The sequence below is a fragment of the Simochromis diagramma genome, unplaced genomic scaffold (genome assembly GCF_900408965.1).
Source record: "Simochromis diagramma unplaced genomic scaffold, fSimDia1.1 OVJJ01000590.1, whole genome shotgun sequence".
Taxonomy (NCBI): domain Eukaryota; kingdom Metazoa; phylum Chordata; class Actinopteri; order Cichliformes; family Cichlidae; genus Simochromis; species Simochromis diagramma.
In genome coordinates, this window is record NW_024387057.1 from 760,050 (window position 1) to 783,361 (window position 23,312).

General features: G+C 42.2%; 2 protein-coding genes across 2 annotated transcripts in view; both read left to right on the top strand.

The window, feature by feature from the left end:
* tesk1b (testis associated actin remodelling kinase 1b) overlaps nt 1-13,070 on the top strand; it is a 30,480-nt gene extending 17,410 nt beyond the window's left edge. Inside the window, exons 5-11 of the mRNA XM_040045026.1 lie at nt 1,660-1,806; nt 2,665-2,747; nt 8,551-8,641; nt 9,206-9,289; nt 10,494-10,580; nt 10,965-11,061; nt 11,140-13,070. Coding sequence (XP_039900960.1) covers nt 1,660-1,806; nt 2,665-2,747; nt 8,551-8,641; nt 9,206-9,289; nt 10,494-10,580; nt 10,965-11,061; nt 11,140-12,272 — 1,722 coding nt within the window. The 3' untranslated portion in view covers nt 12,273-13,070. The remainder of the gene's footprint in view (nt 1-1,659; nt 1,807-2,664; nt 2,748-8,550; nt 8,642-9,205; nt 9,290-10,493; nt 10,581-10,964; nt 11,062-11,139) is intronic.
* Nucleotides 13,071-16,029: 2,959 nt separating this feature from the next.
* On the top strand, nt 16,030-18,534 carry LOC120741947. Its single transcript, XM_040045090.1, has 5 exons — nt 16,030-16,266; nt 16,399-16,577; nt 16,862-17,024; nt 17,480-17,604; nt 17,708-18,534. Exons 1-5 carry the CDS (start codon nt 16,188-16,190, stop codon nt 18,014-18,016), a joined length of 855 nt encoding a protein of 284 aa, XP_039901024.1. The 5' UTR covers nt 16,030-16,187; the 3' UTR covers nt 18,017-18,534.
* Nucleotides 18,535-23,312: the final 4,778 nt, after the last annotated feature.

Sequence of the window (23,312 nt, forward strand, 5' to 3'; positions counted from 1 at the left end):
TTTGCTAAATGTACCCGTCTAATATCATCTTTGTTTACTGTAGTGTAAACTTTACATGTTGCAGTCAGTTATTTTTGAGAGGTTGTCTGACGCAGGCGTAGTGTCAACCTCATTAATTTAGTCAGTTAATTTGAAAATTGATCTTAAAAGACTCATAAATATTATTATTCAATTAAATGAGCCCTGCCCTCCAGTTTAAGTGTTTAGGCAGGTTGGATGAATGTGTGTATGGATTCTCAGGATTTTTCTTCTGAAATTGGTGATTTCATTTTCATTTCTCCACATAAACCCAGAACAGGCGGTACAAGCGTCTGTAACTGCGGTACACTTAATCCTGGCCAGACTGAGGTCACGCGGTTCATAACAGGTCACCTGTTTCTTAGATGTTGCCATAGTAACTGAGCAGCTGGTCAGTAAAAAGCATAAAGGTCAGGAGAGAAGAGGCGTACCTGCTCTAACGTCGGGTAGTGTCTTTAGTGGGTCGTGTTGGTCAGAGAGGTTTTATAACTTTTTGTTTTTCTTAATTTTTTCTTTTATTTAAATGATTGATTGACCAAGAGGTTTTATCATCATTCACATTTTTAGAAAAGGGGAAATTCTTGTCACCTTGTGGTTAAATTGTTTATCATGCAACCTCAGTGGCTTCCCGTACAAATGAGAGCTTTTGTTGCATATCAATTTACAGAATATCCTGTTTTTTGTTTTTGTTTTGTTTTTTTTGTTTTTTTTCCAAAATTTGGCTGTCAGCTCAACTTCTCATAAATGAAAGTGACATTTTCAACCATTGAAATAACAATGCATACAAACAGATTTCCAGTCTTCACCCAGCAGATGACTTGATGAATATGAAAAGTCGTGGCCTAAATAAACTACTTTAATCTTCAGTGAGGTTTGCCTGGCACAGTTCAACGCAGGAAGATTAAGTGCTTGAAAACTTGAGATTTAATTCTGATCTGCTCTTAACTATAACAAAATGCACTAAAAAAGGATCCGTAGTTGTTGTTGCAGAAGACTTGATGTTTGAGTGCGTATGACAACATTTCAGTTCAGTTACATTGTATTAATATAGCACAACAGCAATGCTGGAGACTGTTTGGCCACATGAACACCTGCACCCTCACATACTTTGGACAGTAAAATTTGCAGTAAAATTCAAGTATTTTAGGACCATCTGTGTCAACCTCTAGAGAAGAAGGATGCTAGGCTATGAAATCGCTGTAGATGCCATGGCACTGTATCTTGAAGTAAACTGAGATGATGTTTAAACAAACATGAAGAAAAGGAAAGAGGACGCTGCCTTCTTGTAACGTGGATGGTTGTGGACACTTGACAGTGTGCTCTACGAATGCAGCGATGTTTGCAGTATCCAGACTGCTGTTGTCCTTGTTAAATAAAGTTGTTTTTGAAAATAAAATCATTCGACTGAAAGCAATTTCAGGTTAAAGATTAAAATCTACAGTAAGAAGAAACTCAGATGATAAGCATTAGCAAGCATTTGGTGTTTGTGTGGAGGAAGAGCTTCGTTTTTCTTTTTTTAAATAGGAAAACAACACTGGAAGCAGCTTTTATCTCAACATTTTTAAGCAGAATGAGATGCATGCATAATCAGTATAATTAATATAACTAATTCTGTTTTTGTTTGGTCTCCTGATAATTCAGTACATCAATGGTGGAAACCTCGAGCAGCTGTTGGGCAGCGACGTGTACCTGTCGTGGAGTGTGCGACTCAGCCTTGCTCTGGATATCGCCCGGGGACTGAAGTACCTGCACAGCAAGGGCATCTTCCACAGAGACCTGACCTCCAAGGTGATTAGACACACGGTGCTCATGTACTGCTCGCACACATCACTGAGAATCAACACTCACTGAACCCACTCGCTCAGAAGGTTGTGACGCACATAGGCGTATGAATGCTCCACAATAGCACGAGGGCTACAGGTGAGCGCGCACACACGCACAGGGAGGCGCAGGAGTGTAAATACTTCGTGATTGGTAAACAGAAGGAAGGTAAAAAAGATCTGAGTACAGATTTAAAGGCGCTGCAGGTGCATTACATATTGTAAAATTACATCTGATGCTATCACAGAGGTCCAGTGTTGCACCTGGATCTGTGCCAAACAGCAGCCAAAACATCTGTGGGAGTCTTGGCAGGTGAACTTTACACACTTAGAGCCCCCACTCTCGTCTGTTTTTTTCTCAAATTTTATTTTTATAGGTTGTTTTTGAGTATCCTACAGGAGCCTGTGTGTTTTATTGTATTTAAAATGCACATTAATAAACATTGTGTAAAAAATGTACCAGATTTGGTGATTGCAGGCTTATCATCTGTGCTCCCGGCAGGTCGTTGACTTTTGTAAACTACTGCCAGTAACGTCATTATGCAACAGCTGATAATCCGCTGCATTCAACACTAGTGAGTGGGCATCACGTGTCGTGCGTCCAGAGTATTTCTAGGAGTGTAAAGGAAATAATTTGGGGGGGACGCTGCGCTCTGATGCTCTGAATGTCTGAATTTTCTTAAATTTAAGTTTTCTTCTTCTTCTTGCAAAAAACTAACCAAAAACATCTTTGCAGGCATGCAGAAAGCACCGCTCTCACATATTGTGGATGCACAGTTTGCTGCAGCAATAAAGTTATTCATGTGACCTTTGCCCCTCTGTTCAGAACTGCCTGGTGCGCTGGGAAGGTAGCGTGTGCTCGGCCGTGGTGGGAGACTTTGGCCTGGCAGAGAAAATACCAGATTACAGGTCAGTCCGTCGACACCTATCAGCTGTGTGATTAGATAAGTCGTGCTCAATAAATTCCACTCCTGCACTTGTCTCCGCTCTGTTTATATTCCATGCCATATCTTTCTCCGTGCACTCTCGAAATATTTCCCTCAACTTCTGCTTTTCTCCTGGAGATGTTCGGATGAGACACAGTCACACACAGAGACTGTTGCTCACTCCCGATCAGTCAGGTTTTTCCAAAGTACACAGGCACACGCTGCCTCCGCTCTGTTTCATAGGTCCAGGGGAAGGCAGACGGGACGGCATTTTGGCTCGCAGTGATGTTTTCAGTGGGGTTTTTTTTTTTTTTTTTTTTGTTTTTTTTGGTGTGAGCTTTTATGACACACCACTAACTCACAGCTCTGTTGCTGGTGTCGCGTTATGACTCTTCCCCTTCGTTTTTGCAGCTGCATTTCTAGTGACATTTATGTGGTTCCTACAATTCATCACTGGCCTGTACAGGCTATAAATGACCAGCAATCCTCAGATGTGTCTTCATTTTAATTTCTGCAGCGATTTTTTCCACTGACATCATGTCTGTTAAGTGGCGGATGATCAGATTCTTGGCATAAAAGGGCCCCGCTCTAAAGATTGAGGGGAAAAAGACGTTAAAATGTTTACAGAAGAAAAAGTCGTTCAACAAAGTGTTAGTAGAGGGGACAAAACACACAAAGTCTTAGGTTCTCTTTTAAATTGTAGACTTGTTATGCAAACGGTTTTTTTTGTTTGTTTGTTTTTTTTTTAAATAAATCTGACAGTGATCACATGTAAGTATATTCTCTCTGAATCTGTAAAATGACCAGCATGAGGGTTGTTGCAAGATAGTTGGAAAATAGAGAAATTATTCAAGAAGCAGTGCAGCATCTTAATATTTTCTCTTGCAACGAAAGAAGTGGTGTGATGGAGACGGTCCTGATGTCTGTGCCTGAAGTAAGGAGGTCTTGAAAACTTTGAAATGAAATTGTCCCACGGTTCATTAATTAAAATGCAGTTTTTACATAAATGGAAATGAATTTCCACTAGTTGTTACTTGGCTCTAGCTTCACTCACTTTTATTTGAAGAAAAACGGGCAGTCATGTAAAAGCCATTTGTCTGGAAATGGTTGCTTTGGAGGAAACTTGGGAATGTCACTGTGTGGGCAAAAGTACTGGGCCACACATCTTTGACTTCAGGTGCTTTGAGTCCCGCTGCCACAGATGTATTGCTTCAAGAACACAGACATGCAGTCTGCTTTTAGACATTTGTGAAAGGATGGATCATTCTGAAGAGCTCGATCAGTTGAGTGTGGTGCTGTAACAGGATGCCACCTTTGCAGCAAGCCAGTTTGTGAAATGGCCTTCCTTGTAGATATTCCACAATCAACTGTAAGTGGTGCTGTTAAAAAGTCGCTTCTAGGGCACCGGACTTGGACTTGGGGACTTGGACTTGGGGACTTGGACTTGGGGACTTGGACTTGGGGACTTGGACTTGGGGACTTGGACTTGGGGACTTGGACTTGGGGACTTGGACTTGGGGACTTGGACTTGGGGACTTGGAGCTTTTTATTGTCATTGTGCAGTTTCTTGCGCAGCGAAATTGGGTAGCTGGACCACAAAGGTGCAAAAGAAAGAAGAGAGACTAATATACAACAAAAGGGGGGGGGGGGGGGGATAAATAAAATAAAAAGCAATGTATATGTATACATATATGTGAGTGAGACTATATACATGGTGTATGTATAAGAAACACTGAAACAGACTGGGACCAGAATATTGCACATGAGCCAAAAATATTGCACAGAACATGGAAAGACTGAGATATTGCACATAGATGATCAACAGCAGTGTCAGGGTGGATGTGTTTGGGAAGTCTTTACACACTCTTAGTTTGCATTAAGAGTTCTGACAGCCCACGGGAAGAAGCTGTTCTTTAGTCTGTTGGTTTTGCACTTGATGGATCTGAGCCTTTTTCCAGAGGGCAGGATGTTGAAGAGGTGGTGGTTAGGATGGAGGTGGTCCTTTATAATTGCCCTGGCTCTGGAGAGACATCTTGAGCTGGCAATTAAGTCCAGGGAGGGGAGTGGACAGTGGACTCTGCAGTTCTGATGACCCTCTGTAGTCTCTTCTTGTCAGCTGTTGTGCAACCAGTGTGCCACACAGGGATGGTGTGCACCAGCACTCTCTCGATAGTGGCACGGTGGAAGGACACTAGTTCAGTCTGCAGCCTGTTACGTCTCAAAACCCTCAAGAAATGGAGGCGCTGCTGGGCTTTCTTTACTAGGGCTGATGTGTTTGTGGACCAAGATAGGTCCTCAGATATTTGGGTGCCGAGGAACGTAAAGGAGGAACCTCTCCACATAGTCACCTTTTATGGATAGGGGAGGGGGATCAGTTCTTGTTTTGCAGAAGTCCATGACCACTTCCTTTGTTTTCTTGGCGTTTAGGGTGAGGTTATTGTAGTTACACCATTCTGACAGTCGCTGGACCTCATCCCTGTAGGCGGTGTCATCATCATTGGTGATGAGCCCCATCAGAGTGGTGTCGTCTGCAAATTTGATGTTGCAGGGGTGCAGTCACTGGTGTAGATGGTGTATAAGAGTGGACTCGGCACACATCCCTGTGGTGAGCCAGTGCTGTGAGACAGGGTGGATGATCTCTGGTTGCCAACCTTGACTGATTGTGAACGGTCTGTGAGGAAGTTTTTGATCCATGCACACGTGGAGGGGCGGGGAGAGAGTCCACGTTTACCAGCTTCTCTATAAGAATGTCTGGGATGATGGTATTGAAGGCCGAGCTGAAATCAAACTTGCCCTGGCATCAACATCAGCACAGAAACTGTGCTTCAGGAACTGTATTGCATGGGTTTCAAGGGCCAAGCAGCTCCTGTATGTTTAATGAGTAGGTTGACCACATGGAATGCATAGTTTTTGACCTGGAGCAGGGCCTTGGGGAGGTGTTTAAGAATGCCTTAACCCAGGCCTTGCTAGACTCCACCAGTTCCTATGAGTCCATCCTCCTTTGAGCTTCCCACCTGCAGGAGGCGCTGTAGGGGATCTGTTGCTTTGTGGATTGGAGGGGGGTTGCAGGTGTAGGCAACCCCCTCCCAGTCTGATATCTGGCAGCTTAAAGCAAACAAACAAAACATAATCCTGTGGTTGCATGTGGTGTTCTTTCATGTGTCTAAATGAAAGCCCTTTCAATGTAAGCAAGCCGTTGTCCATTATAGTGTTGGGCTTTCCTTTTAGGAAGAATTGCATGAGGAGCTGCTCTTGTATTGGTGGCCTGAGGGTGCATGCAGCATGGCTTATGGGCAGGTGTTAAAATGCACGCTATGTTGTAACGAGTTCTCTCTTGCTGTGCATGAATTTTGGTGGCTGATGATGATTAACGCTGTTAGATAAGAAAAGCAGTGACACCACGAGTGCAGCAGGTTGCTGCGTGTTGTTGAAACAAATAGCTGAACTAAATCTATCTGCACAACTATCTGATAAAGAGTGAGTCACTGCAGAGAACTAACAGGTTAATGTAGTATCCACGAGTATAACACATACTTGCTACACATGACAGCACTTTACTTTCTGCATCAGAGTTTAGAAAGAGGAAATGCGGTACTTGACATCCATCAGTGTTATGAATTTTTTCACTTTTGGAAAATGCCAAAAAAGGAGTTTTAGGGAGACTAAATGTGTCAGACTAAAGAATTTGTTGTCTTTATGTACAGCATTTTTGCAGAAAGGTTTTGGCCATTGGTTGAACAATACGAGTCTGACTACTGTTTTAAAAGGGCTGTCGAGGCTGACCTCAAAGCAGTGCCATAGGCAGTGTGTCTCTGCCCACACATGCAGACAAACTTTACAAACACTCTTGTCTCTTTAGTCCTCATCCTCCTCTGTCTCCAGCTATTAAGTTAAAAACACGACGTGGTGTGTGTGTGTGTGTGTGTGTGTGTGTGTGTGTGTGTGTGTGTGTGTTCTATTTTCACTGGTTCTGTTTGTGCCCAGCCACTTCACAAGTGTGTGTCACTGTCAGGAGGGGTGACTTTGGTTGTCTCTCTTTCTGCAAAACCTGGCAAAATGTGTCAGATGAGCTGAAAAATAAGGCTGACATTTTTACAGATGCGACTCTTCCATGTAACTGTCACTGTGGACTTGCATACATGCATACTTCCACCTATCCAACATGACAGCTCTGTTTGTTCTAGACTTTGTTTCAATAGCAGCTGGTCAATTGTGGTTTGTTTTTGTGTTTTTTTTTTTTGTTTTTTTTCCAAGGCTGTTTGCTCTTGATTTTATTCAAACACTGTTGCATCCTGCAGCAGGCTGCTAGCAGAAAATGGATGATGTTGGTGGGTGTGTTTTTTGAGTGTGTTTTTGACTGAAACTGCTGTGCTTGTGGCATGGGGAGGGAAAAAAAAGGAAAGGAAAGATGATGACAGGGGTTTAGCGCTCCAAATAAGGTCAAACTATTCCAGTCCTCCTCCTTTTGCTCTCCCGGCTTTGCTGGATCTCTGCTGTCCCTCATCACAAGTCACTCTCGCCCTTCTGCTGATATCATCTGATCTGTTTATGCTGATGACTTTTCTGTTGTGGTGTTTTCCCTGTGCTCCCTTCTGCGGTCGCTCAGTTTGTCTCATTTCTTCCGGTCCACTTCTCCAAATGGTGTTTACACTAGGAGCTGAGACCGTCTCTACTCATCCTTTCTCCCTTCTGTATGGTTTTTTTTTTTTTTTCTTTTTTTTTCTCCTTTCTTTTGCTGTATCATAGCCCTCAGTAGCAGATGGAAATAGCACAGAGGAAGTATCTGCCAGCCGTGTGTGTGTGTGCGCAGGCATGTGTGCAAGCACGTTGTCCTTGCACATTCTTGTCTTCCTTCCTTTTTAATTCGGTCAAAAATTGCACAACAATATCTCCAGATAACTGAAAAACACTGTGGTTTCTTAGATACTGAGGAAGTGCACATAAACACACGTACGCTTGCACAGAGTAACGGCTCACCCCGCACGACCTCTTGATTCGCTTCTGTGTCACTGAATTGGCCTGTGAAGCCTGCTCTTGTTGCACCTTTTATCAATCTGTCATCTTCTTTGGTCTCCTGCACGTCACAGGCTTCTATATAGAAAGTCATCATCGTGTATTGTTTTGCATGCGTCACTACTGGGTTTTTGAAAATGAACATCTGTGTCCTAAAGACCCTGAAGGTGGCACCATGACAGCTTAAATATGTGAACTGGAACTAGATAAATACTCGAAAGCATTGACTACAAAAAACAGCTGCATAGTGTTCATGCCAAGCAGCCGATTGTTGCCTCTCCCCATTTTAAGCTCAAGAAAAGCCCTCCTAGGTCGATTTGATTTACAAAATGCTGCAAATTTAGACAAAGATCTTTTACTTCTGTTGAGAAAAACATTAAACTCTGAGAGTCTATTTAGTTATTTTTATGTGATGTCAAAGGGGAAAAAACAAGCCAAAGCATTACATTGGTTTGCTGTTCTGGTAATTGTTTTTTCTGAAGTGGTGAAATGGCCCAAAACGACTCACGATTACGAAACCTCAGGAGCTGCCTTTGAGTTTGTTTTATCTGACCAGTTAAAAATCAGATTAAATTCAAATGTCGATTGTTTGCGTTTTTATATTAAAGCGTTGGAGGGTATTTGCATCATGAAGAAATCACTTTTAACAAAGTCGAGCATAGAGTCCCCGCACATTATCCTAACACTACAGGTTAAAAGCAAATTTAACCTGATTCCATTAAACTTGTGCATTTAGAGGTTTTGCTTCTCTTCTCTTTCCTGTTTTCCTGCAGTGAGGAAGAAGGCCAGGAGCCTCTGGCTGTGGTTGGCTCCCCCTACTGGATGGCTCCGGAGGTGCTCAGAGGAGAGGTGTATAATGAGAAGGTACTGACAGCTCACTTTCTTCACTTCACTTCAGCTGCATGTTGTTTCAGAAGTCCAAGGTCCACAGTGGGCGTGATGAGAGCTGCTCAAATAAACAGAGGAAACGGGCAGTGATGTACAGCAATCAATATTTAATAAAGCGGTTATGTGGTTATGTAATGGGTGCACTCGTTGGCCTGGGTTATGACTGTTTTCTGTGTAGCGTAGTGGGAATGCTGATTGGCTGTAAAATGAGGGTTCACTGTGTTTTGGACTCATTAGAAGCTCCAGTTTGGTATAAACTACATGCAGAATATGGTGCGTATGTACAAAATAATAAATTGGCTATAAACCACATACTGTTGAAAGCTGAGAGAAATTACAGCAGACTTGTTTTGTCAAGCAAGCTTAAACAATGAAAAAGTGACAGACTTTTATCTTGCTGTTTATCCGATCTGAATTTAAAGTACACAGATAATATTAGAAGCCATACGTAGTCCGCATGCATGTCTTTCCACTTATTTGGTCTTATCTTCACCTGCTGTGTTATCTCTGGCTGATAGACTGTTCGTCCTCTCTCTGCAGGTGGACGTGTTTGCATACGGTATCATCTTGTGTGAGATCATTGCGAGGATACAGGCTGATCCCGACATCCTGCCACGCACTGAGGTACTGATGACGATGTTTTCATCGCCTATCCTGTTTCCTGACACGCTCGTCATCTCACTCACGCCTCAGTCACAATCTGGCCTCTTTATTAAGGAAGTGTGGGGGGGAACGTTTCTAATAAAGCCATTATTGATTTAATGTTTGTCTCCGCTCAAGGACAGACCCTCAAGCCTGTCGCCATCTGAAGTGCTCCTCCAGAGCGCGATGGTTGTGCAAGCAGCACTGTTAAAATGGCTCCTAAGATTGAGCAACAGGCGAGAGAGAGATAATTAAAAATATTTGAAATGATAGCTGCTGTAGATCATTTTGAAATCCTCTGAATGTCATTGCGGGCAAACAGAAAGCTGACTGACTTATTGCTTGTAAATCGAACGCTTAAAGGGCTCAAAAGAAGCGACGTGCAGCGCTACCTGTTGTTTAACTCTCGCCTCAGGGACAAAGTCGCCCAACCTCTCATTTTATACCTATTTATTTGTTGTTCTTTATTTTATTTTTTTTTTTTTAACTGATTTTAAGTTGTTGTCAAACTGAAACATCAGTAAAACTATTCAGAACAGTCAGTGTAGATGGTAAAAACCAAAAAATAGAGTATGTGGAAAAACATTTAAAGATTTTTGCCTCTTTTTTTTTTTTTTTTTTTTTTTTTTCTTCTGTTTTTGCTTTGATTTTGTAGTTTTACACCAGCCTTTATTAACAGCATGATAACATAGCATTTATTTAGGACACAGCCTTAATATTAAATCGTAGTATTGTGTGATGCAGACAGGGGGTTCCCATTTGGTCCACTGGATGGTTTTGTGGAAGATCAAACTACTCCAGATTCTGGGAAATCTTTAAGGAAGTGAGATAAAGGGTCTCGTTTACTCAGACTACTCAGCTTCTCCAAAAAGCTGTTGGCTCTGGCCAATATTCCACTTCATTAAATGGGCTTTCTGGTGGAACCTGCTTGAGATCAGAGTGGGCTGCATGTGGCCTGTGAGCTAGAATGAGTTTTGTCATGCAACAGACTGTATTAATCTACTTTAAGACCTTTTGAAGCTATTACAAGAGCACTGCTTGTGGCCATTTAGCAGTACAGCAGTTGAAGATTCTGGTTGCAGTCGCTTGTCTCTGTGATAGAAAGAAGATGGAGTAAGGAGACTCTGTTTAAACAAAGTGCTCACATGTACTGAAACAGAACTTATTCGGTTTTGTGTTCTTTCAGGATTTTGGTCTGGATGTGGAGGCCTTTCGACATATGGTGGCAGACTGCCCATCTCACTTCCTGAATTTGGCTATCGCCTGCTGTAATGTAAGAAATACATTTTGTCTCATGTCATATGTGCTGTTAGCTCACTGCTGCTCGCTTTGTCATCTTGACTTGTGCATGATGTAACCTCAAGTGCAGTTTGAGCTTCAGTACGAGAGATCAAATTGTTTTGATGTTTGAAGGAAGAGTGTCCATTTTCATTTAGTTACAGCTGCCAAGAGCTTGTACACTTGATCCTGTCATCTTTAGATCTAACAGTAATAACTGTTAGATCTCTGTTAGACTCTTGTAACTTGAGCTTAAATGCCAAAAATCCAGAGGAAATGTTTCAGATGCCTCCACATTTTAGTTTTTTTTTTATATTTATAATTGCTGCCTGTTTTATGACCCGTTTTAACTTTCCATCCTTTTCCTCTAATTTGACAGATGAACGCAAAGCTCCGTCCATCTTTCTCCCAAATCGTAGCAGAGCTGGAGAAGAAACGAGCTGAGAGAAAACAGAAGGTCGAACCAGCTGTCAAAGGTGAGCCATTCTGTAGATGCCTCACTGAAGAGAACTCGGTCTCACTTCTGTAAACTAACACGATTGTTCTGCTTTTAGAAGCAACTTCTCCGCCTGTCAGCCCTGTGCGAAGGCGATCCCTCGGCCTGCTGTTAGACCAGCGTCTCTCCCGCAGCAAATCCGACATGCTCCATCCTTCAGAGACGCCGCCTACTGCTACCTTGGCTCCTCCTGCTCGGTTTAACCCCTTCTCCCAAAGGGAGGATCTCAAAGGCGGGAAGATCAAGCTGTTTGACACGCCCAGCAAGTCGGTCATCTCCCTGACCTTCACGCTGCCTCCTCCACCAGACTGCGATGACACCACTGCATCTGATGCGGATGCTGTCGACATGCCCAGGAGGCACAGGCGCTGCCACTCGCTGCCTTGCACGCCTCCTCCACACCTCACGTCGGCACCGAACACAGTTCTCTCTGAGGAGTCTCCGTCTGAGACGGAAGTGAACGACGCAACTGAAGAGGACTGTCTTCTAGAAGAGAAGGATGCTTACAGGGCGAGCGATTCAGGTCTCCCTCTGTCTCTCGAGCCGCTGTCGGTAGACATGTTTGACCATGAGAAGGAGGCGAAGCTGCAGCAGCAGCAGCAGGAGGAGGAAGGGAGGGAGGAGGAGCCAATGGACTGCACTAGTTCCCCAGACATGCAAGACAGCACTTCGTCTCCTTACTCCAAACTTTCCTCTCCTCCTTCCCATTTCTCATCTCCCTTACAACCATCCAGTCCTCCTTTCTCAAACGGCTGGGGGTCGGCCATCTCTAACGGGCCTCCGTGCCTGCCACCGCTCTCAAATTTGGTCAACAATAATGTGGTTGTGAGTCGACCACTGGGCTGGAGCACCGCCACCAACAGCACTCCCACAACCAACAACAACGGCTACCACTCCCCAACAGGAGACCCCGCGGGCTCTTCTCCCTTTGGCTCTGGCAGCGGACACTCTCTGGACCAGGAGGAGGTCATCTCCTCATGTCCCGGCTGCTGCTTGGCTGGCCTCCGGTTCCCCTCAGTGTGTCTGAGAGCTCCTCCACGGCGTAACCCTTACAAGAACTTGAACGGAGACCACGCGGCCTCTCACGGGCTGCTTTGTTCAGGACCCAAGGGCCTGCCGCCCTCCCCCACACCCACAACCACAACCACCAGCCTGGAGCCGGGACTCGCCTTGCCTGGGGTGCAAACATAAACCCTGATTCTTCAACACCAAATGCACACAGAGCAGACATGCAAACTGCACCAAAAGGTCACATTCTGGGGAATTAAGCAGGTCCTCTTTAAAATTTGCACAGATTTTAACGCAGCAATACTCTGCTTATTTTCCAGACACACTTTTTTGGTGCACAGATGACTCTTAAGTGTTTGGGTCGCTTTACAGAGAGACTCCAAAACCGGCTGATTTTCTCCAACAAAGCCATGGGACGTAAAACTTTTCAGGCGACGCCCTCTGCTGGACTGAGGGCGGCACAGCCTGTGACGTCAGCCGTGCCTGTATAGATCTGATCGGCTGCGTCCAGAACTGATCAGCATGTAAACACTCCAGTCTGGGATCCGCATCAGTTGGATGTTGAATATTTGCAGATGTATAGATTGATACGTCAGAGGATCCTGGAATGAGGAATGTTCAGCTTAGTATTATCGTTGTTGCAATGATGTTCGGTGCTGAATGAACAGGCAGTTTTGCTTTGTCTTTAATTATCAGGTGTATGATGCTCTGCTGAGGTGTGTTTGTGAATTGAATGCAGGTGTGTGTGTGTGATGGATTCAGTGTGTGTGTGATGTACACCATTCTTAAGACTATTTTTGTTGCTGTATGATCTCTGTTGGTCCTTCTGATTGCCTGGTTAAGCACTTCAGCTGTATTATTGTTAATAAGGAAACTGTTTATCATTATATTTGGGAATGAAGGTCTTTGACCTGCTTATGAGATGTACAGATTCTTATTATTTAAACATGGCATTGAATAAAAAGACAGAATGCACTCATGTCTCTGATCTGCTGTGTCTACTTTGTTTTGGCTGCTTTAGATTCCTGGGGTGTTTCTTATAATCTTTCATCTCTATTTCAGGATAAATTGTCAACAGTTATGACCAAAATCTACAACCCCCATCTGCTTCCAATGCATTTATTTACATTGGAGCAATCCTAAACAGTCGTGAAACCCATCATCTATTCTGATGAGCAAAGACAAATCTTTGTGTATTTCCAAAAATTCAGTCCTCCTTTTATTCTCCACATTATGGAAGCTTGTTTTGAGGGTGGGGGGGTTTTCAATATTTTGGGGGTTTTGAGTTTGCGCTTCTTCCCCCCCCAGAAAGTGGACTACAAACTGAAACCAGAAAGCTTCTGGTCTCGAAGCTTTATTGCAAAGACATTCTGCAAATTCATAAGCAGATATTTTTGTAGTGATTAACCCTGCGGAGCCTCCATCCTCATGGATTAGTACTACTGGAAGTATCTTCCTGTTAAAGGGAAGTTCTTCCTTCCCACGGTCACAAAGTGCTTGCTTGTAGGGGTGTTGTCTAATTGTTGGGTTTTTCTCTCCAACATTGTAGGGTGTTTATAAAGTGCACTGCAGCACCTGTTGTTTTTAATGAAGTAATAAACTGAATGAAAATGTGCAGTTTGGTTGACGTTGATCACAAAGAGGAAATCATACATTTAAATAAACATTTAGGTTATCCTTGATGTTGCAGTATAAACGCTGCAAACTGGAAAGTTTTGCCGCGTGTTGTGGCAGTTTGGCAAAGCACCTTTAATAACGGTAGAGAGGAAATTATTATTATTATTATTTTTAAAAAATACTCCTTTTTGTGACCTAAAGGTGTTTGTGGTTTGGTAGCCAAGTATAAAATTGGCAACTGAAATGGGGTTAATGAGTACAGGAGCACCAAACGATCAGTAGAATGAACACTTCTTTCTTTACCTAATTTCCTCTGGGATTAATAAAGTATTCTGAATCTCATTACCATCCCAGTCTTGATTTTTATGGCCCTCCTCTTTAAGGAGATTAAAGCCTTTCCTCTCCCTTACAAAATCACCAGCCTTCAATTAAATCCTTCTCTCTCTCCCCACCCCTTCCACCGTCCTGCTGTCCTCAGGCCCTCATTCTTGCCTGCAGCTTACTCCGTCTCAGTGCTTCTTTACAGGTGCATTTGTCTTGCTTTAAAGGGAGTCAGTCACCTCCAGGACTTTACACGCTCTATAAGCCCTTTGCTGATCCAGAGGTCACCAGGTTGTCATGGAAACACAAAGTATAACCTGGTTGATGGTGCTGCTGGGGTTGTACATCCTGTTCATCACAGGTAGGAACTGAAGTCAGCGTTGCTGTTAAAGCCCCCTGTTCAAACTGTGCTAAAAACCAGTTTGCATCAGGTCTTCTTCTCCCTCTGTGTGCGCTCGTGCTTTAAAGTGTTAACAAAATTGGCACAATCGGACTCTGCTGACCAATGAAAACCTCTGTGTGTGTTATGTGTGTCTATTTTTGGTGTACGGGTTTCGTGCGAACTTCCCAGGGTCGAGCGAGTTAGTCTGTTACACTGCAGTGGAATCACTGGACTTAGGTTGCCTCCTGCAGTGGGATTGTCCCCATGCCAGTCCTAATACCACCTACACTGTGCAGACAAAGACGCAGGGGTAAGTCTGTCTGAGTGTGTGTGTGTGTGTGTGTGTCAGAGAGAGAGACATATTCCTGTAACCTCACACACTGATTTTACTCCCAGCAGTGCACAGACACTTTGCAGTTTATTGTGTCACGTTTAATTTTTTTTTTTTAGCTCACTTTTATCTCAGCACACTTTATAGCCTTATTTCTGCTGGTCTACAGCATTAGGTACGTTAAATTAGATGATCATGATTTTACTGTCTTCAGACACTTTTGGATTTGGCATTGGATCAGCTGTTAATATATAACTGCACAGTTACATTGTGCATACTGATTACAATAAGAATACTGAATAATGTGTATAACAAGAAATACAAATAATTTAGATTCTTGTGGAAAGGCAAACAAGAGTGTATATATAATACAGAGAAGTTCGTTAGTACCAAAAAATGAGGCCTTCAAAATGATCACACAGTTACAACAAAACCGAACATTATGAGCTTCACACATGTAAAATTCAGAATGCAGAACTGTTGTGAGGTATTATTGTCAACTGGTGTCTCTAATAAAATCCTGAGTAAATGTCCACTGGACGTAATGAAAATAACTCATGAATTTCAAGATGAAAAGAGGATTGAAATGCAACAAATGCCCAATGTATCTATTTACCGGCCTCATGCTAACATCTAAGGTACTGTGAAACTTCTTGAGCCAGCCCTCATTTCTTCAGGTTTTGCTAGGAGAATGGGAAATGATAAATTATTGAAACATGAGCAAACATGCATGAAAATGGAGAATATATGAGGCAAAAATAGAGACAATTCTAAGAGTCAGTATTTGGTATGACCACCTGGGATCACTGTGGTGCTGAAAAATGAAGCTGCTGCCAGTGTGAGATGATATTACATTGTGGATAAAAAATTTTCTTTTCTGTATTCATAATTTCATCAATGTTGACAAAATTTCCAGCAGCACTGACTAAAATAGAGATACAGAAACCATGAAAGAGCCTCCACTGTGTTTTATACTGTGTTTTGTGACAGGCTGCTAGTATCCCCTAAAGATAAATGTTTAAATTGGCTGTTTGCTAAGTTGTCTGTTAAGTGTAGACACAACACTTGGTTGTAGACAAAACCCCCGAGTACAAGGACTGGACTGAAAATGGATGAAAAAGCATCCAAGATCCTAAGAAAAAACTTAAGAGACCTACAGGAAGCCTGCTGTTCAAGAGCACTTTAAAAATGACAGGATAGTCTGATTCAAAGAAAAAAAAAGTCTGCTTTGCAGCTAGCTCTGACATTACATGTTTAAATGGTATGCATATATGTTAAATTATATCATATGTAACTTTAAAGTTAATTCTAAATGCAATACTTACTTGTTCTTTAATTTTGGTGTTACTATTGCAGGGACCCGTGGCAGGATGTGCCATGGTGCATCTGGATCTCGTCCCGAAGCTGTGACATCTCTCAGGTCTTCTCAAACTTTGAGCTCTACAACATGATTCGCCTTGGTGTTCACCTCAGTCCCAGCTCCACTGTGTGGCTCAAACCACGCAAGTTTGACTACAGTGACTTCAGTAAGTAACAGTCCGTAATGTTTCTGTAATGAAGCTGAGTGCAAATGTGCCACAGACTGAGGAGACTCTGCAGGTTTACTTTTCAAATATCATGGGTGGTTTGAATTTGAAGCCTCTGTCTCTCCTCTGCAGACTTCAGTCCTCCTTCTGTTTCCGTCTCTTTGAAAGACGACCAGATGGTGGTGCAGGTGCACTTCCCCTGTGCTGCCAACAGGAGGTGCTCTCTGGAGAGGTGCTGTCCCATCTCTAAGTTGATTGATCCCTGGACCACAGTGACTGTGTATACTGAGCCGAGTGGTGCAGAATACCAGGTGTGGCTATGCTTTGTCTCCAGTTCTACTGATATTTAAGAACAAGGAAGTATTGTGTTCAAAAGGAACTTTAAAGCTAAATACACTTTAAATATGTAGTGTTAGCTTTAGGTTTTTCTTTGGCTGCTTTGTCACTGATTTTCAGCTCAGTTCTTGTACCTGACCATTTTCAAGGGAATGTTTGTTTGTTAAGCTACTTCAGATTGACCTATGAATCATTCAAGCAGCAGTACCAGTAGTGGTAGTAGTACCAGCTACACATTATACATGCTTGTTTCTTGCAGAGCCGCACAGTCTGGACTCAGGAGGTCGTGTCGTATGTGGAGTTCTCCGGTTTGCCTCTGGGTCAGAAATATTGCGCTGAGGCCAACTTCTCCTTCCCAACCTTTGCCATGGCGGCTTCACCGAAATCAGCCCCTCAGTGCGTTGAAACAGTCGCCAGTTCAGGTGAGGAGATAAGATACAGTTTACTTTAAAAACTAGAGGTTCCCAAATTAGCAGCTACCCGAACCATCTTCACGTTTGATAGCTTAAGAAATCGCTGCTGCTTCTATAGTTTTGACACTGAGAACAGAAAACAGACCTGTCCATGGATCATTCACAACACATCCTACTTTCATTAGTTATGAGGTCCAAAATACTGCTTAGGTGCTATTAGGATACTAAGAACCTCCCATGAAACTGCAAGAAAGCCTCATAAAGACAGCTGTGCTTGGATCCTTAAACGATGTGAACCACACTTCCAAGAGGTCAGCTAGATCTACTGCAGAAGCTTGGCTTGCCTCTTCCTGCAGCTTTTCTGGTGATGCAACTTGTAAATCTTGGGTCTGAAATGATTTAGTGTAGTTCTATGCTTTTTTGAGCAGAGACATGTTCAACCTGCATGCATTTCTTCCCTACAGGGCTGCTGCCAGCGCTGTGTATGGGAATCGGGCTGACTTCCCTTCTTCTTTTCCCAATTCTCATCATGTATCTACGAAAATCAAGACAAGCTACACCAGCCACTGAGAATCAGCCCAAGGCTCCGGTATGGTTTATTGTGTTTCACTTTATTTCACCCTCTGTTTTTATAAAATACTTAAACACATGCAGTTTTCCAGAATAAAACATTTCTTCTTTCATTCCTTAAGTCGTCTGTTCAAGAGCCGATCCCTTTGGTTCCTCTGTCCCCGGGTACAGTTGACCCTTGTGAGATCCACTTGGAGTTTATTCCTGACCATGTTTCCACTGAGCCCTTTTCTGATATTGTGTCCAATCAGAATCTAAATCACAAACAGGGAAGCATGCACTCCAGCAATCGTCTCAATTATGACACCAAATTGGATGAAGTGTACTGGGACAGCGGAGGGATGGAGCTAGATCGCGGCCTGGACTCTGGCATCAGCATCCCACCTGTTTCTCGCTCTTCTGAAGAGACATGTGAGCCCCATGGAGACTGAAAGGTTGAGAGCTTTCTCTTCGTGAATGTTGCTCTGTAAGGCTGGAGTTTGCCTCTTTCTCCCTCAGGGATGAAATAGGAGACTAAACTGCTCAAAGTATGGACTGGTCCATTTAAAATGTTTGGATGTGTTTCATCTATTATGGTCAAACACATTATGATTATCTGGAAGTTGACAACAAGTTGTCTTCATAGATTTTGGAAGCTAGACCTTTAAGCAAACATTGATGAGAAGGCCCTAAACACAGGATAAATTGAAGCCTTAAAAACTACAGTTTCAGAAAACCTTTTCTGCTGATGAAAACCAAGTGAGAGGACTGAAACCTACTGACTGACTGTTAAATAGATATCCAGGTTCAAAAATGAACTGTAACAGGAAACAATTGTCTTTTCCCCAGTTTGTAAGTACACATACACAAAATCTTTAGCTGAAGTCAAGAGCACCTGGTTAGATTTTTTTGTCTACAAAAAATAAATAAATCTGCAGAACTGAGTTAACTACAATTACATTAAAAAAAAGAACATTTTCACAGGACTGGATAGAGTCTTAAAAAATAAGTACACCCCATGATTTGGGTGTCCAGAGGAGTTCATGGTTCATGGTGTTTTTCTGTTTTAGTTTTTCTGTGAAGAACTTTGTGATTTTTGTCTTGAAAGGTGCTATACAAATAAAATTTTACCTTACTTACTTACTTACACAATGACTCCAAGGTGTCCAGGTCCTGTGCCTGCAAAACAAGTCTAAATCATGACCCGTGCATCACCGTGTGTCACAGTGGCTATGACGTGTTTGGTTTTCTCCAAATGTGGTGCTGTACTTCATGGCCACACATCTCCATTTAGGTCGCATCTGTCCAAAGAACATTGTTCCAGAACTTCTGTGGTTTGTTCAGAAGCAACTTTGCAACCTCAGCCGAGCTGCCTGGGTTTTTTTTTTAGAGAGAAGAGACTTTCTTCTGACAACCTCTCCAAACACATCAAAAAATGCTCTGTTTTTTTTCTAATTGTACTGATATGAACCATTTAAGTGACTAACTGAGCCCTGTAGTGTCTGAGAAACAGCAAAAAACCCATAAGCTATGTCTACCTTGAGGTGAATTTGCTGGGATGGAAACTCCTGGGAAGATTTAGCAATGCGTTAAAACACAAATCAGATAACTGCCAAAACGTCTGCTTGCATAGAGGCTGTCAGACTTGCTGATGAACAGGTAATCAAGTGCATTTGATTATCACCACCCTCTTCATTTCTGTCGAAGCAGTAAAAGATGCATTTAGTTTTTCATAGGATTACACCGAACCTGCGATCGCTTACTTTTTCACATGACTGCAGACGGCTCAGCACTGCAACTACAAAGACAACAGTTTGAACCATTAAGATCTGTTAGCTTAATATTTTAACCTTTATTCAACTACTTCTAGTACAAAATAGTAGTGATACGTTGTGTTCACCAGTGACCATTTTCCCCCAGTTATCCGTTATCAGCAAATAATTTCAGTTGTGCTATTAGCTATTTCGATTGTTATCCATGCTGTTAGCTTGCAACTGAAATGCTAGCCATTGCAGTATTGTGTTTCTATTGTCTATCCATGATATTCAGTGGTATCATTAGCTTCTCAAATATCTCTAACTGTTAGCCATATTGCTTTTTAATGATCAATTTCTATCATTTGTTCACATTTTGGATGTGTTAAAAGTTATTACATGGGCTGACCTCCTGGGAAGATTGTAGCAACACATTAACGCACAGTTGTGCTATTAGCTATTTCAGCTGTTATCCTTTTTATCTTACAATTCCCATGCAAGCCACTGTACTATTGTATTTTAACTGTTTATCCATTATATTCGATGCAATATCGTTTGAAATATGATAGCCAGACTGCTAATTACCCTTTTCTATCATTTTGACCAATAATTTTTAAAATAATTTATGCATATTGCTGTTACTTAGTTTTTTAATTCTGCTTCTTTTTTTTTTTTTTGAGCGGGGCGCTGTCATGCTTGTTCAAGTCCACCCAGTTCTGTAAACCCCCAGCTGCTGTAGAAACAGGCTACATCCTAATTGGGAGTTACTGTGAGGCTTATAATGGTTCCTCAGCACCCAATACTTGTCTTCTATTTTGGTTCTACTTAACAGACTGGCTGCTGTGTTGGTTGGTCAGGGGGCACCAGGGTTGTCCAATGAGTTTTCATGAGTTCACACCCCCCAAGGAGCGTCTTTGACGTGGATAATGGCTCCCTTAGGTTTGTTTGGGTGCCGTCTGTGCTTAACTCGGACCTCTGAACTTTCCTTCTCAGATTAGGCATCACATTGCAGAGGCAGCGATAAACAGAGGCCACCGGTTTACTGCTCACACTATGATTGTGTTTTGTTGTCCGCTATGAAGTAATAGAAATGTGGCTCCTAATCTGAAACCTACAAGCAGATTCCTGTCAGATATGAGTCAGTGTTTCAGGAAGAGGGTCAGAGAACTAGATGGTGAGTGAAAATTATCAGTCAAGCAAAAATTGTTTATCTGGGAGGTCCAAAAGAAGCCGTTTTGTGTGCGTGTGTAAACGTCAACTTACTCGGAGAGCGGTTCTTGTCCCCCCTGCTTTTTGTGCTGTATTCCACTCCAAACCATAGCTTCATAAACAAGAGCTAGGAAAACTTTAGACCCCCCACATACTGCCGGCAGCTCTGCCGATAACATAGTGTGTTATTTTTCTGTCATTCATTGCTGTAAAATGTTTCTGACTCACAGTTGCCCCATCAGAGCTTTGCTGCCTCTAACCCGTGACTCGCACCTCATCCTGCACGAAGACAAGAAACATCTTGACATCTCACTTTTTTTCCTTCTGTTTTGCTGGTGTTGCATTCTTTCCGCAACATTGGGAAGTCCTGCGGGTTTGGCCATCCAATATTGTTTGTTTCCCCATCTGACTTTTCCAGAGTCCACAGAGACCTGGGGGTTACCAAAGCTCCACATACAAGCCTTTGGTTTGGCTTTGTTAATAACTACAGCGCATTATCTGCCATTTGTATTATTCAAGAAGTTTTCTTGGACAGGGTATTTTTTATCAGCCTCCAGTCTGTGACAGCTCTCTGCTTCCTGATAATGACATGGAGTTTACCTATAATGCTTGCTTACAAACTGATAAATTATCCTTGTAGCAAAAACTGTCGTAATCTTAAAGGTAATCACGTTTTCCTCTTAAGGCTTAGTTAATTGTGTTGAAAGTGATGGCTTTTTAATATCATCCCTAATACCTAATCTACATGTAGTTTAACACAACTGTACACAATAATGTTTAGAGCACCTCTTGACCATTTCGCAGCAGTGAGGTTTTTATGTTTTTCTGGTTTGGATGTGTGCTGGCCCTTGAGAGACTCCTAATTTAAAAAGTCATTGCTTCATTGTATAAAGCAACAATCAATGTGAAGAAAAAAATATATATATTTGTGATTTCTAATCCTTGAATGCAGCTCAGCTACAAAAGAGTTTGATAAAAATAGAACTGGTACTAAAACACTGCTTACAGTGTAGCGAATCTCTTCATGAGCGAAATGAAGAGTAACTCCTACCTGGTATTGTGTGAAAAACAAATTGCCTCCTAAACCTAATAACTGGTTTTGCTGTCCTTCCCACTAAGAACTGCAATCAGGCATTTGTGATTACTGGCAGTGAGTCTCTCACATCACTATGGAGATACTTTAGCCACTCCTCTTTGCACAACAGTAGTCACTTTCCCAGCATGAGCGACCTTTTGAAGGTCCTTTTAAATGTCATGCCAAAATATTTTAATTGGATTTAAGTCTGGACTTGGACTAGGCCACTCCAAAACCTTCATTTTGTTTGTTTAGCCATCTTGAATTGGAGTCCCTGTTGTGTTTCTGACCATTGTCCTCCTCTATAACCTGAGTGCTCTCGAGCTACAGGGCATGAAGTGATGATCCAATACTCTCCTTCAAGGTTGTTTGGTAGAGAGAAGAACTCATAGTTCCAACAATTACAGCAAAGCAGCCTCAGACCATCACACTACCATCACCATGTTTGACTGCTGGTATGAAATGCTGTGTTAGTTTACGTCTGCTCAAACAGGACTCCAACCCTTCAAAAAGTTAGGTCAGTAGTAGTTTTTTCCTTGAACTCTCCCATGGATGTCATTTTTGCCCAGTCTCTCTCATATTGTTGAATCATAAACTGAGAAATCAGTAAAAGGGGCGAATACGTTTTCTCTTTAATATAATAAAGATGCTGTTGGATGATTAACCATTGTGAAGTAACCCCTGTGGGTTAAAAGTTCAGCTAATACTGAACTAGATGAGGTTTGTTTTCAGTGAAGATTTCAATCATACTGGAGGGACAGAGGACCTGACCTTAGTTGAGGTGAGGTAGGTCCAGAATTTCCAGGAAGGCCTCTTTATTTATTCTCTGTCATCTGATCAGGATATTTGGTTTTGATAGATTTGTTTTATACCAAAGGGCATCTTCTTGAGCCAATGTGTAAATCTTCCAGGTCAAAAGAAAGATTCTGTTTGTGGTCACCGTTCCTGGGTACAGAGCAATCGCATGGCGAATGAAAACTGCCAGTTTGTGGTTGAACCTGATGTATTTGGACTGTTTTTGAGAGCCATTCAACAGCTGCAGTCCAAAAGTTGCATAATGTCAGGAAAAACCAAAACAAACCAAAAAAAAACCCAGATGTGCTTACAGACTCAAAACATTGGTTCAGTTTAGTTTAAGTATTAAAGTGTACACATCACCTTGCTGATAAATGACACTAATATTCACCTTTAATTCTCACATTAACATCTAAGAGACCGAATTAATAATTACAGATTTCAATAAGAGCTACCATAAAAGTTTGAGACTGCTCATTTCTTTGTAAATGAGTAAACTTACAAATCGAGCAGGTGATGAAATAATTATTTCATTTAGAGTAAGGCTGAACTTGATAACTAACAGAACAAACACTCTGGGTCATTTAACATATTTTAACTTGTTGTTACACACTTGTAAAACAAATAACCAACTTATCAGAAATGGATACTAATAAATGTATATCTTCTGCTTGAATCACACACACTGTCTTATGTTTCATGTCTCTGTGCCTGGCAGGAAATACTTAGTCACTCGTTGAGTGACTCATCGGCCCTCTTGGGGTTCGACTTGTTTCCACCCCCAGCGTCGACAGTATGGCCGTCTGCAGATGGGCAGCAATGCTCAATTAAGAAACATGCTGCATGTCAAAAACGCTGCATGTCAGCGTTTTGGACTCAAACGCTAAAAGAAAAAATACACAGAACATCCAAATA